Source organism: Barbatula barbatula (genome assembly GCF_947034865.1).
Source record: "Barbatula barbatula genome assembly, chromosome: 7".
NCBI lineage: Eukaryota > Metazoa > Chordata > Actinopteri > Cypriniformes > Nemacheilidae > Barbatula > Barbatula barbatula.
The window spans coordinates 19,342,645-19,358,037 of NC_136770.1; the positions used below are offsets into that span (position 1 = coordinate 19,342,645).

A 15,393-nucleotide genomic window follows, 5' to 3' on the forward strand; every position below is an offset into this window, starting at 1 on the left:
AATGTGCTGGGCCTAAAAATCTAAAATGCTTCAATTGTATTCTCCTAGCCGTCTCAAACTTCATTTGCAACTTAAATTGTTATTTAAAAAAATGGTAGGGATCTGAACTCATTGCCTATTTCCAAACATTATAGCTCAGCTGTGGTTCTCAAATATTGTGTAAGTGGTATAGTTTTTAAAGCTCAAAGAAATCAAGATTTTTAAACATCGGCTAGAACAAAAATGTTTATTGTGATCCGTGACAAAAATACTCAAGATCTTTTTTGCAATCCTCTGCACTTGATTACGCTATAAGAATCTTCTACGGCAATAAACATTGCTTTACAATGTCTTATTGTCAAACACACTCTTGTTCCTTACCTACTTGTATAGCTGCATTAAACATCAAAAAATTTGATTTGTACTAAGAAACAGCACAACGGATTTGATAATTTTTCTCTTCATCCCCTAGATTGCCAGTTATGCAAGTGCCAGAGATTCTCACAGTGATGGTGATTATTAGTACACATTTGACAGGTCTATTTTTTACATATAACAGCAAGAAGCTGCGATTTAGCTGATGGGAAAATGTGAATTCATCACTGGTGTTACAAATTCATACGTAAACAGCACAACACCACTGTATCATGTTGACCACCCTTTTCTATAGCAAGAACCTGGGTGATGACGAGTCCTCATCTGTTTCAACAAACAAAACCCAGCATAAGAGAAAATTGTCTGCACCCGATTCTTACTCCCTTCTAACTTTATTTTTAAGCATCATGTGACATATTTTTTACATATAACAGCAAGAAACTGCGATCTGCAAAATGTCTGAGAATTCATCACTGGTGTAAAACATTGATATGTAAATAGACATTTAATGACTTGTGTGACTTTTGTTTGACCATTATTAATTAATTGCTAATTATAATCAACTTCTTTAAATTATATTACTGAAAAAAAACACTGTTTTAAATAGAAAAGTTATTAAATATTTACTTAACTTAATGCATTACAAGTTTAAAATACAGTTTTAAGTTAGATGATGGCGGTGATGGTTGCATTCAGACACGTGTTTCTCACCTTTAAAAGCTGATATGTACTGTAGCTGTAGCTTTAGATGTCTTTATTTTAAAGCATCTGAGCAAAGCCCTGTCTAAGAGCCAGAAATGACAGATGGATGAACAGAATGAAGAAACTAGCCTGAAAGAAAAAAGCAGTGAGGGTCAATCCAACATTCTCTTCACAGACTCGTACCTACTAATCCAGCACCATGAAGACTTGAGTTTTACTCAATCCCCTAGAGTAAAACATACGTTCTCCTGCTATACTGAATCATCATGTTGGATGTAACTTCTGCCATTATATAAATAACAGTCTATTTGCATCAGAGATTCTGACACTCATTCATCCTTCGAAATGTAAAGTCGACCAAATTCATTTTTTTAATTAATCCATGAGCACCTTTGAAGCATGTTTTCCAACATGACGTTTTTGACACCTGTGAAGCAAAATTATAAATACGCAACCCACCTTCACAGTCGCATCTCTCTTCCTTCAGTCTCTTTGAATCCCATTACCACACTGCAGCACACGCCAAGACGTGTAATTGAACATCTGTTGAGTTTATCAGCCGTAACCTTTAATTTCCCACAAGCTAAATGCCAGTAGATAAAATCTCCTGATCACCCAAAAGCTGCAATTTGGAGCATGGGCAGCTGCAAGCAGTTAGCTCAACACAGTGTTGTATATATTCTGTATATACAGGGATGTTAACCATGAGGCTGTTATAGGGCTCTGACAGGCCAAAAGATCCTAATTACCCCCTCACACCCCTTCATTAAATGGCTTAATGGGGAAAACAAGTGCATGTTGTCTCTTGTTGAGAGGACACTGCTAACAAAGAAACAGAAGAAGAGCGGCGGTGATACAATACATGATAATTCATTATGGATCCCATTGGATGATAATTCATTATGGATCCCCATTCGGGATGTTTCAGAGTTTGAATGTTTCAGTTTCTTCCACTGGCTTTTGAAATGAGTTTTTCAAGAAACATGAAAATGGTTATGATAACAGGGATCGAGCGAAATACAGTACATTAAACAGACAATAAATGGAATACACATCATTTTAATACCCAATTCCAATCAATTTATATAGGAACAGCTCTACATTTTTTAATTCTACAGTAAATTGAAACAGTCCGAATTTTTTGCGTTATGGGACAGACACTTGCATGCTTATGCAACCACTGTGTGGTTAGACAATATGCTTCATTAAAAAACATCTCTGACAGACATTACCCTTAGTCTACTGTGCCATAATTCTCTGACTCAAATATCTACTGGTAGTTCATCATTATTCATAACAGAACATAAAAACTGCTTGCCTTAGACTGGTAACATTTAAAAATAAGTCATTTAGTAATTTATGTTTAATAATCATTTAAAGTGTATATAAACGTTTATTTATTTTTACATTTGAAATATATTCATGTATATACACGTATGCAGGGCTTTTCCTGCATATAAAAATAGCGTGCCGCCTCCGACTCGCATCAAAATTATGTCGGGTGTCTGTCTTCATAAAACCACTGCGTTCACTCAATGGATTGTCATTTGTAATTGCATTAGATGCGCTGTTTCGCTATAAGCGCAATGAGTCGATGGAGAGTTGCTGTTTATTTTCCTTAGCTATATTAGTGGCTCTATTAGCTGTATTTCGCAGCTGTTCAGGTGAATCTTTTTTTATTTTGCATTCTTGTACGTTCAATTTCTTGAAAATGTTTCTTAAATTAACATATACATTTTTGTTATGCCACTTAAAGGTACGGTAGGCCTCATGTGCGTGTGTGCACAAGATCAGGATGGCACCACCTCCACCTCATTTTGAGCCAGGAATAACCCTGGTATGTGTAAGTGTATATAAAACAAAATTGATATGCACACTACACAGACATATATTATGTAAACACAAACTTTTATTCTGGGTGCGATTAACCGTGATTAATGGTTTGACAGCCCTAATTGAAACTGTCAGAATGTAGACATGCTATGCTAAAATCACATTCAAAAACTTCAGTTTTCTTTGCGACAACAATAATTAATTTCTTGTATGGATATTAGATTGATCATAGATACAAATGATGCAACACAGTCTCACAGGATTCTTGACTATTTTATGGTGTGGCTAATTCATACGAATTAGCTACCTTGGAAAATAGTTACGATTTCCTGTGAAATAAGGTTACAAGATGCTATGTACTGTATTTGGGTAGATTATTCACTGTAATAGGATTTCATTATTGACATTATACCAACTTCTATTTACCAAAAATTCTACATCACATTATATATCAAATTCACAATCACAAATGATCTGTGTTATTACTGAGAATACTCTCTCTCTCTCTCTCTCTCTCTCTCTCTCTCTCTCTCTCTCTCTCTCTGTGTCTCTGTCTCTTTCCCTTCCTTCCTCTTTTACATCTCATTAACAAATATAAGAGGGCCTCTGGATGTAGGACTTCCCACCTGTCGGTAAAACATTGGCTGTCCTAAATTGGTTGAGGGTAGGCTTAAACCTCCACTTGATAAGTCAAAACTCCCCTGGTTGTAGAGCCTTTGGCCAAAGCCAGTCCCAGATTGATCAAAACTGGTTTGACTGTACTGCCTGAAGTTGCCGCGTTTCTCAGAGGGAGTCCTGGATGGGTAGCGCTGGGTAGACTTATGCAAGCCTGTTTCTTTGTAGGCAAACCAAATATTACCCGCCCAAAGGAAGAAGTTCAAAAAACCAAAGGCCTGTGAACAGACAAAGATGAATTAGAATTATTAAACATAAACCTTAGTGGTTAGAGCATGGTGTTAACAAACCAAGGTCATTGGTTCGATCCCATGGGATTGCACATATACAGAAAGAAATGTATAGTGCAATGCAATTTAAGTCGCTTTGGATAAAACTCACTGCCCAATGCATAAATGTAAATTTAATATTAAAAGTACCAGCTGGAAAAAGAAAGTCTGAAATGTTTATGTTGGCTTTCCTAAAGACATTAGGTAAAAAAGTTTTAAGTACAAAGTTTTCAGGTTTAATATTGCAGACAGACACTTTTTCTTATCTACTGACCGCAGACATGTTAAGATTTGTCCAAACTGGCTCCTGTAAGACCTCACACAGGTTCTCCTGGGCTCTGCATGCAGACATCAACAGCAGAATCTGATTCACATCAGTGGCCGCCTTCACACTAGACAGAGTTTTCGCCCAGGCGATTGAGCTGACCAGCCACATGCTAGAGAAGGCTAAAGTCACCAGGAAGTCCTGTAGAGAAACAAGAAAGTGAGAGAGAGAGAGAGAGAGAGAGAGAGAGAGAGAGAGAGAGAGAGAGAGAGAGAGAGAGAGAGAGAGAGAGAGAGAGACATTTTCTTCCGACTGCTTATTTCGAAATGAACTCACAGCTACTGGGCCTCTGTTCTTCTCTCTGTATTTGTTCTGGTAGAAGAAGTAAACTATTGTGGCCAAAAGAGAATAGAGAAAAGCCAGGACCGACACGGTAACAAAAAACTGTGTGGATGAAGAATAATCCCCTTCGAGAAAGACAGTCTCTTTTCTTGTGCCTTCGCATAGAGGAGAATTGAAATGCACCTGCTGGAGTCTAAGAAAAGAAGAAATGAATTAATGGCTTATTGTTTTAACTGCTGAAGCAGTTTATTTATTTATGTAGCATTGTATCCCCATGACTGCAGTTAAATCATGTTTATTCAATTGCCATGTACAGAACATTCAGTATTGTGCTAGGATGTGCTTTGTTATATTGTCCTATTTGAGACATAAATGAACAAAAATGTTCTTTAGACTCTGTAGCCACTTTGTCATTATGGGTAACGGTTTCATCCTTTTATCTTTTTATTATTCTATTACCAGAACTGCAAGCAATATCTGATATCTCTCAGTAAGTCCATAGGGAAGCTTGCTTTTATCAGATTTTTTTCTCAGTTTTTCTCTGTCCATTTTCAGCTCTCTGTGGGCTGATGTTCACCAATGTCAAATGTGTACTTTCTTTTTCACAATTGTTATTGATTTTTTAATAATGTCTGTACATTCAAAATAAATAAATCATGTCAGCATTGTTTCTACCTGTTGTCAGGTAGAATGGGGATAAACCCCAAAACAAAAAACTAACATTATACTTATATTTTGTGCTGCAATGACTTAAGAATTAAGAATACTGACCTGAATGGGTAGTTGAAACTGATGCTGATGTTGTTTTGGGTTTTGTCCAAACATTCGACTTTAACCATTATCTGGCCTGAATATCCCCCGCATGTTGAGAATGCTAAAACAGCACAAAGCTGTGGCAAAAAAATAACACAACAGAAAAGTTATGATAACCTGTTTTAGGGACAGTTCACCCAAAAATGAAAATTCTGTCAAAATGTACTCATCCTTGAGTTGTTCCAAATCTGTATACATTTCTTTGTTCTGATGAACACAGAGAAAGATGTTTGTAAGAATGCTTGTAAGCAAAAACTTTTGGCCACCATTGACTACTATAGGAAAAATTACAATGGTTGTCAAGAGTGCCCCAGAATTGTTTGTTTTCTACATTCTTCAAAATATATTTTTTGTTTCCAAAATTAAATAAATGAAGCAATTTTTCCTACTATGGTAGTCAAAAGTGACCAAGAACTGTTTGGTTACAAGCATTCTTTCAAATATCCTTCTCTCTGTTCATCAGAACAAAGAAATGTATACAGACAACTTGAGGGTGAGTAAAAAAGACAGAATTTTCATTTTTAGGGGTGAACCGTTCCTTTAACATATAAACCTGTCTGTGATTTCATAAGAACGGAAATCACATATGAGATCTCTTTAATGTTTCAATTATTTATCCAAGACATCAAATAGATTAAATTAAAACAGAAAACGGAAAGGTCTCTGGCGTCTTAAATATTTTTCCTGAGAAAAAGAGCCAGAAATCACACCAAAGTATCCATTAGAATTTCTCAACAATGCCACAAAGTGAGCTAATATTGAAAGTCAATATCGATCAAAAATCTAATTCAATCAAAGCTTTCATCAAATTGACCCAAATCAAGTTTATTTTGCCTATACAATCTCCGCTAATTTTACATCGCCATACACTTGCTGTTTTTATTTTTATATATATATATCTATATTTATTTTCCCTAATCAATTTTAGGAGAACTACATTAAATCAGCTATAAAATAGTAACCTCTGACCAAATACATTTTCCTCTGGATGAAGAGGACAAAGATAAGTGCCCTTCACTCTCTGTAACATCATTACGTTTTACCTCATCAGACAAAGTCTGATTCAAATTAATCTAATTAATGTAACTAATCTATACATTAAAACATAGTGTTTAAATGATGGTCCTGTTTCTGATTTCAGGTCAGTTTCAGTGACCTCTTATCCAACTGCTATGCAATTAACAATCCAAAATTAGACACAAATGCATTGTTACTGTAAGTCTGAATAACAACTGCGAAACAAGATGATGCGAGATAATTTAAATAATTTTCAACAGTAGTGTTTAGTATAATGAATTAAAAGGCTAGAGGTTTACTGGAAGAGTGCCAGGCCTTTATTCTCTGTGGACACAGGTGCTTGATAAGATATGTGTCCAAGTCCCCTGCTATTCTCTCTTTCCCCTCTCCCTCTGTCTCCTTTCTTCTCTCTTGCCTTCCTTCCTCTCTCCCTCGGCCTGTCTGTCTGTCCAACACTATGATACAGCAGGTGAGAGGAAGCAGGCACTTTTAATTAAGATGTAATGCATTCACTGTGTATGTTGATGAAGTAGTGGAATACTTATATGTGTGTGTTAGAGAAAGATTGACATACAGTATTTGACATATAGAGTGACAACAAGCATAAAGGGGGTTTACGCAGAAAGAATATTACAATAAATAAGATTTGATGACATATGTTGTTTTTATCTCATGATAGAAGCAAGCGCTTCAGCAACCCAGGAACTACATTCAAATGATATCACATAAGAATAATAATGTCTTCAGAGTATCAGCACAGACTACAGATCAGCACAGAAGAAAAAGTCAATTCTTTGATGAGTCTCTGATGAGACCAAGTGAATTATGCAAAGGTTACCCAGGGGTTTGCCAGCACACCCAGAAACACACACACACACACACACACACACACACACACACAAACACACTAACTAACTCACATGTACATGCATAAATGTACACATGAAACACATAAAGTTATGCTCTTTTTAGTTCATATTCATCATTAAGGTGTGTGTTAAGAGCTGATTGTCATCGATCTTTTGCACATTTCAACAAGAGCAGATTAATTATTCAAGCAAGATAGACTACAAACAGAGAGGGTGATGGTACCAAAGAGCAGATAATAATTAAACCTGATATAAGCAGCCCATTTTGAGAATACTATTGCGCGAAATTGCACACAAATTGTAAGCATTGGCTTGTTTAAAAACTTTTAAGATTTTAAGCAGGTCATGACAAACCAGCATCAATTACATATCGCCACACAAATTAAATTACTGTATATTCCCTTTCTGATCACACTGCAAAGGTTGCCATATTAGACAAGTGGTGCCAACAATTACAAATGCTTTAAAACAAACCACTTCTTAGAAAAACAGTCTTACCGGAGCAAATATGACCATACACATTGATGAAGAGGATTGAGCATCAGCCTGTGTGTCTGTATATGAGGGAGTGTTGAGCTCCTCTGCCAGCCAAACCCAGAGATAAAGAGTGACTGAACACCACGGAGATGCTCTGTGTGGCAGAGAAAAGACACACATGATGTTACACACACACACACACACACACACACACATGATCATACACGCATATGCACATGTATATACTCAAAAACCCCATCATAAACCTTAATGGATGTGCTGGGCATCATCTTTGTCATTTGCATACAGGACCAAAATAATTATGAATATAAATTATAAGTCTTCCAAAATAATGGCCCTCAATTTTCTTAAATTACAACAAATGATTACAATGCAATGTAGCTTATTTTGGTCAATGTATTCTTCCCTGACCGCCTAATGACTAGACATCTGGGCTTTTAATGCAAATGATTTAACCACGAGACTTGTCACAGTTTAAACCAAAACTTGTCATCTGTGCTCCTGTCAGGTTAATGGTAATTGCAATATTTTACTTTAATTGTATCCATGACAATTCTGACAGTTATAATTCTAGCTTGGATTGCTTAACACTATGCACTATAATATTTACATTCTCTCATTTGTATGGGGCTCATGCGTTGAAAAGTCAACATGAAATCAAACAGGAAAATTGTTCGCCGTTTCACTCGGATATACGTCACGATCTGGAAAGGAAGTCAATTGCAACTTCCGTTTCTTGGTGACTAAGTATTAGCCTACAGTAAAATATTCAATATGAGTCAATGATCAAACATGAGGTGTTTCTCTTTTCTTTCTGTGATGTTTCTCTCTTATCTCCTCTTTTCACATAGCCAAGATATTAAGTAAACAAAGATGAACATGACGAAAATATTAAAGAACAAGGCATGAAAGTAACAATGGGGGAAGGAGAGAGAGAGAGAGATAGAGAGAGAGAGAGAGAGAGAGAGAGAGAGTGGTGGGTTTATTACTTTGAAGCATTACCTGTATTGTTATGCAATGCTGCCATCTGCTGCCTGACACTCATGTCTCCTATTCCTTTAACATTCAGATCAGATGCACTTATAGTTGTTTTATTGTTAATGACTTTCTTTCACAAACAGGCCAATGACTAGTCAAATTCTTAAAATGACTTCTCTGTGATTTTTTCCTCGTCTTCTTGTGCACACATACTTCCCGAATTGTAAGGTGCTGTCACTGTTTTTCACCACTAGGGGAAATGTTGTGTTGGAAATGGTTTTAAAATACCGTTACTTTATCAACGTTAATGAGTAGTATCTGATTGCAATATCGGAGGCTGCACTCTCAGGACCGCATATCTGGGAACGCAATTCTAGGACCCTGCGACAACGGAAGTTGAGAGTCGAGTGCGTCGATTGTATTTGCAGAATGGACGACAATCAGTGTGTGTGTGTGTGTCAAATGTGGATTCATATACTTTCGGTTTAAATGAAAGTATATTCGTTTAACGAAACTGTAAGTAAGTAAGTAAGTAAGTAAGTAAGTAAGTAAAATGTATTTATATAGCACCTTTCACAGACAAGGAAACACAAAGTGCTTTTTCAACACAATCAGAAAAACATATCAAAAATAGAGATAGGCAAATATAAACTAAAAACAATTAGAGACCAAATGTCTAAGAAATGTATGATCCGGCCAACTGTATTTATTCATTAAAAGTCCAAAAAGGTGCGTCTTTATGTGTTTTTTTTAAGAGTCTATAGAGCCCATTGATCTCAGTATTAGAGTGACCGAGTTCCATAGCATTGGTAGGGCAGTACAAAAAGCACGGTCACCTTTCATCTTAAGACGTATTCTAGGGATTGTTAAAAGGTCCCGGTCAGAGGACCTTAAAGACAGACCAAGAGAATGTACATATATAGCACGTAGCATGCACGACTGGCAAGCTTATGTTGATTTTGTGACTATGGGATGATTATTAATTCTAGGCCAAGCAAGCACAATACACTGTAGCACTCTTCGTTGTGTAACCATGTTCATTATTCATTGTTTCTCGTGCTCAAGGTCAATTTGTTAATCGAACGACGCACGTCTCTTCATTTTGACACTGTTTCTTTAATGTTGATTGTTACATTTGACATCACAATAATTGACTGTTAAAATACCATGTGCTAGATTTTGTAATGTACTGTGTAGTCTATTCAAGGACACAGCTCAGTGCAGGCAATAGTATGAAGATTAATGAATAAATTGGTCAAGTACTAGGCTTCGGCCTCAGTCTATTCATCTATATTAAATTAACTTAAAAATTTTAATTTGACCTTTTCTCTTTTTCAAGAAAACGCATAACAATCCAAGAAGGTAGATTCTTGAATGTAATGTATTGTGAATGTTTCTGTCCTTTCATAGCCTACTGTATATTATACTGTATAATGATTATGTAAAGACCTGTGTATATTTCAATGTACCATTTAATTGTGATAGGCCATCATATATGGCCTGGGCTGAAAAAATTGTCACTGGCGGAGCAGGTCTTCATCTCTGGTCCAGATTATCTTCACAGGTAAGATATCCTTTTTTTTACACAAAGTCCAATGTTTTGTAAGCGTTACCAGTATTTCTGTTAACCCAGCAGTGATGTTCTCCATTTTCTATTTCAGTGAAGTGGAAGAATTTAATAAAGGGATACTGAAGAAATTGAGAAAAGAGGGGAGAAAATCCAATTGGTAGGTACTTCTGCATACTTGGAATCTGCGCTCTAAATATTTAAAGGTCAGGAAATGTAAAATAAATTGTGTGTGTGCTCTGTGGTCACTTTTAAATACGAAAATTAAAAGTAGAGAGTTGAAAATGTTCAACTGAATGTTCATTATTTAATCGTTTTTGTGTGTTTGTCTGTTCAACTATTCTGTTGTGATTTTATAAAATAAACACAATCTTAAATCTGTGCCCAGAGTCGTCATTGTGTCTCTTCACTCTATACTTGAAATGTGGTTGATCTAGTGACTGAAAAGGCCATACCATGATTTCTTGTTTATTTACTATTACTTATTATATCATGCTAGATAGTCACAATTTCTCAACAATAAGGTTTAAATAAGGCCCCAGAATTGTGGTCCTGAGAGTGCAGCCTCCGATATTGCAGTGGTATAATATTGGAGTTAATAAGTAAAATATACAAAACCGATCCCTCTTTGTCATCAAAAGCAATAGCTTTCCAAATGCTTAATCGAGGCCAGCGCTTGTGTAATCTTGATTATCTAAATTATCATTCAAATAAAACCATACAAAAGCCATTTTCTCATTTGCTTCTCCAGGATATGTTTGCCATTCTTTTTTTACAATGTTGTTTTTAAATAAGTGCTGTTAACCCCCGAAAAACAACTGTATACCTTTTGCACTGGTAGCCTATTTGTCAATATGTTTACCAATTTGACTGCATACGCATTTCACATTTGGACATATGATAATGACGCACGAGACTTGTTGCTGGTCGTCCTCGTGAGTCATTAATAATAACTCATTCGTTTTATTACAAGCCTTAATCGCCTTAGTCCTGTTATCTCTGCTTTAGCCAAGAAACGTCTTTTCCTTTAATTAAGCTTTATTTCTGTGATGGACTGTTCCTGTTGTCAGCTGGATTTCAATCTTCTAAAAACTGTAGGATGAGGTCCCTGATGCTCCTTGTTGACAGCTTTGTTGCAAAAGGGTGTGTCAAAAACATAACAAATATACCTGATTTTAGTTGTTCATGATTGTCTCATTTTACTATTATTTATGACTCTTGGCCTTCTCTTTTCCACTTACTTTTTCTGTTTCTGAACTTTTGTTTTGCATTGTTGCTTTAGATCGCTGTGCCAGTATCCACTCAAAGTCAATTTCATTCTGGCCTCCTATCAGCCTCACTGTTCACATAAGGTGGTATTTTTGCATTAGGGTGGACAACAAATGTATTTTCCAGAATAGAGCCAGTGATGCGGGCTGCCTTTGGCGAGCAAACCCCATGCCAACACAAGCAACACGTCAACAAGGGTGATACAAAACTAAACAAATGGCCTGCTGCTGAAACATCAGCTTATCTGTGAAACTAATTCTATAGGCAGAGTGAAAACAAATACAAACTTCAATATTTAACTATAATGTGGCATATGCATTTAATTATGCTTGTACTGAATATCAATAATGTATAAGTGGGAAGAAAAAGACTTTAATAATACAAAAGAATTGTGGAGTGCCTTATTAGATATATCATAATATGCAGCTAACAAAAGGGCTGTTGAAAAGAGAAAATTGTAGGCAATTTTACAGGTTCCCTTTATACCATGTACTGTATGGTGCACGGTGTTCAATGAATCAAAGCACAGTTGGTGCATGTCTTTAGGAATGTCAGCGGAATTAATCTTTTATAAGGCGATGCAATGCCTATGTTGGTGGTTTAGACTGATATATAGCATTGGGTTTATGTAATTGACTGGGTAACCTGACATTTTATAGATTTTTAGCTGGCATTTTTGTATTGATCCCTATCTAAACGCTTCATAGCATCCTTTGTTTAAAAGCATGTGTACATCCAATACTTGTACAAAGGTTTATACAGCCCAAGATCACTGCTTGTATTTTGGTAAATAGAAACATTTTAACTTTTTATAACATATACAGTAAATGCAACAATTTAACTGGAAGAACATTTACATATTTAAGAATATTTCAATTGGCTTAATGACAATGCCCACTCAAACTGGCATGACTCCACACGTTTGTGGAAAAACCTAATGATCCTTGTTATCCCAGCATGACTTGATAATGTTCCAAACAGCATCTTGTGCAAATATGGCATTTTGTATAAAGAATTTGTACAAATATACAGTTTTCTAGACACTTCTGATTTATTTCACTCTTTTGATATGTTAAAATATTAAATGAGTTTGTGTGGAAGGAGTTTGTGTTTCCTGGTGTTTGGCAGGTCTGAAGCTCTGACAACAGTGAGATTTTTTTACAATGCCTGAAGAGAGGAAGGCGGTTACTCTTCACTGCACATTTAATGACTCTTTTTCAGGCTTTCTTCTCTCGTCTGTCTCTATCTAGTGCAAAAGGGAGAAGAAAGAAAGGATCCCACGCTGTTAAAGACTAGAAAAACAGAATACATATTTCACTGTAAATCCACTTTGATCTAAACATAATGCTTTTGGTTTTTACAATCCGGTTAAAATGTGAAACGGAAGGCCTTTGGTGTTGTCCTATTTTTTGGTGCTGTACCAGATAAAGGACTAGTGCATTACTGCTTTATATTTGGAAACAATTCTTCTCTTAAATCCAACTTTGTTCTGCCAGAGGAAAGTGATGGAGAGGGTTTCCCTAGGATGAATGTAAAGCTGGTTTATCATCGTAGACTTTGATGAACAATAAACATCTGACAGATGAAGCAAATAGAAAGCATGCGTAGGCCTAATGCACATCAATAAGATCTGAGCTTTGTATTTTTGCAATGCATATAAAGGTCCCTCGACTGTGGTCATGGAAACCATTTGATAGGTGCCATGTTCATACAGTACAGTGCACTTGTCCCGTTTTACCATGTTGAGTGTGGGAGAGAAAAAACATTGCTTTTTCAATATTTTAATATTTTATAGAACTTTTTTTAGCACAACCCCAGCACTTAGCCTTCGCCATTGACCTGCTCAAATTCACACGCTCTGTCATTTTCCCATGACCCTTCCCTGTACTCAGACACACACACCAAATGCATTTTTAACAACATTACAACAACAATTTTTTAAGTGCTCATAACCGTATTACTTTTTAATGAAGGTTTTTGCGTTAAAGACTCCATGGAATGTCTTGAAAGCACAGTTTTCTTTGTAAGTGATTATCTGTATTTGGAAGTAGTCATGGGCTGTGATTTGCTACTCACAAAGGTGACGTGGCTCAGAACTAGAAATTCAACTGAAACCTTTATGACAATATATTTTTAATACATTTGTAGGGTTGCCATGGTATGAGAGCTGTGGGTTTGATTAATATGCAAATGAAGGGTTTTTTGTTGATTGATTACCAGAACAGTACACCTCTACCCGTGTCCCCATCCCCTCACTGTTGTTTCATTTCAAATAGGTCTAATTGCCTCACACAGACTGAGGAAACAATAGTTATAAGAATATATTGGTAGAATGAACGTGTCTAGCATACCTGAATCTTGTACACAAATGTGAATACCTGTTTCTGCATTGAAAGGCAAAGAGATTGTACAAAGGATTGTACACTAGAGACTGACAAAGCGAAATGGTCATTTTTAATGTTATCTGTATCTGCCAATAAGAAAATTGATGTCAATATATTATAGCCAGTAAATCATAATTCATTTCCTCTGGTTTAACTTCTTCAGCTGCACGCTGCTCACGATTAAAATACAGTACAGTACTGTCTTTCTGTCGTGATCATTCACTTACTGCTATTAGCATAAAATTGTTGATGTACGTACAGTATTTAGATGTAAATTGTAGGGACAAAATGATATTGTTTGAATCAGACTGCTGAATGCTTTCTGTCTTGAGACCTGTGGCTATTAAGACAATTTTTCTGGGTTTCTCTGGAAGAACATTTATAATTTGTTTATTAAAGGTCCAGTAAGTAATATCTAGAGGCAAGGTTGGGAATTGCAACCGATCGACCGCTCACTCCACTCCACCCCTCCCCCTCCCTTTCGGAACACTACGACAGAACATGGCGAATTACATGCAAGGTGTATGTACATAGAAATAGCTCATTCTAATAAAAACTTAACGCTTCATTGTGTAAGCTCTTTATACACCTCTGAAGACAAAGTTATGTACATTATATTGCATTTCTATCAATAGATCATCCCAAAAAATACACTGGACCTTTAAATAAAAATATACCAGAAACGTTTGAATGTTGAAGAATCGTATACTAGTGTAAACGGCTGATACAGATAATATTAAAAATGACCATTTATCAGCCAATAACGATATGGCCGATAATTTATTGTGCATCCCGACTTGTTACATGATTCTCAGGGGGAAAAGATAACCAATGGTTTCCTTGTTTTCTGCTGTGAGTTTTTTCATATAAAAGCAGTGCCTTTTGTTTCAGTCTTAAGCAGTTTTATATTTATATTTAGATACTGTATATCAGCCAATATATCGGTTATCAGCTTCCAATGTCAAATAACTATCGTTTATCGTTATCGATAAGTTATCCCATCTGGCTTTTTTTCTGTTTACTTCATCTCAAGAGTGATGAGAATTTACAGGAATTTAAATGAACACTGTAGGAATGTCCCAGAATTCCTATTATGACCCAATAATAAGTATTGACCGGTACGAAGGAACATGGTGTTTAAAGAAACAACTTTCTCAAGCTTGGGATTAGTGATTAGTGTTCAGTATTCATTTGATAGAGATTTAAACATTATGAAGAGATCGAGAAATAGAAGGGTAAAGAATTGCAAAGAAAATTTTTTTGTATAAAACTTTTGCCCCGTGCCAGCGCCCCGATGCACCCCCGTGCCAGCGCCCCGATGCATCCCCGTGCCAGCGCCCCGATGCACCCCCGTGCCAGCGCCCCGATGCACCCCCGTGCCAGCGCCCCGATGCACCCCCGTGCCAGCGCCCCGATGCACCCCCGTGCCAGCGCCCCGAAGCACTCCCGTGCCAGCGCCCCGAAGCACTCCCGTGCCAGCGCCCCGAAGCACTCCCGTGCCAGCGCCCCGAAGCACTCCCGTGCCAGCGCCCCGAAGCACTCCCGTGCCAGCGCCCCG

General features: G+C 36.7%; 1 protein-coding gene across 1 annotated transcript; it reads right to left on the bottom strand.

Moving 5' to 3' along the window:
- Positions 1 to 3,464: 3,464 nt before the first annotated feature.
- synprb (synaptoporin b) lies at positions 3,465 to 5,342 on the bottom strand (the record flags this gene model as incomplete). Its single annotated transcript, XM_079459526.1, has 4 exons — positions 3,465 to 3,782; positions 4,108 to 4,299; positions 4,435 to 4,633; positions 5,212 to 5,342. Coding segments are annotated over 4 exons (840 nt in total), but the record flags the coding sequence as incomplete, so codon positions are not given.
- Between the last annotated feature and the right edge of the window lie 10,051 nt (positions 5,343 to 15,393).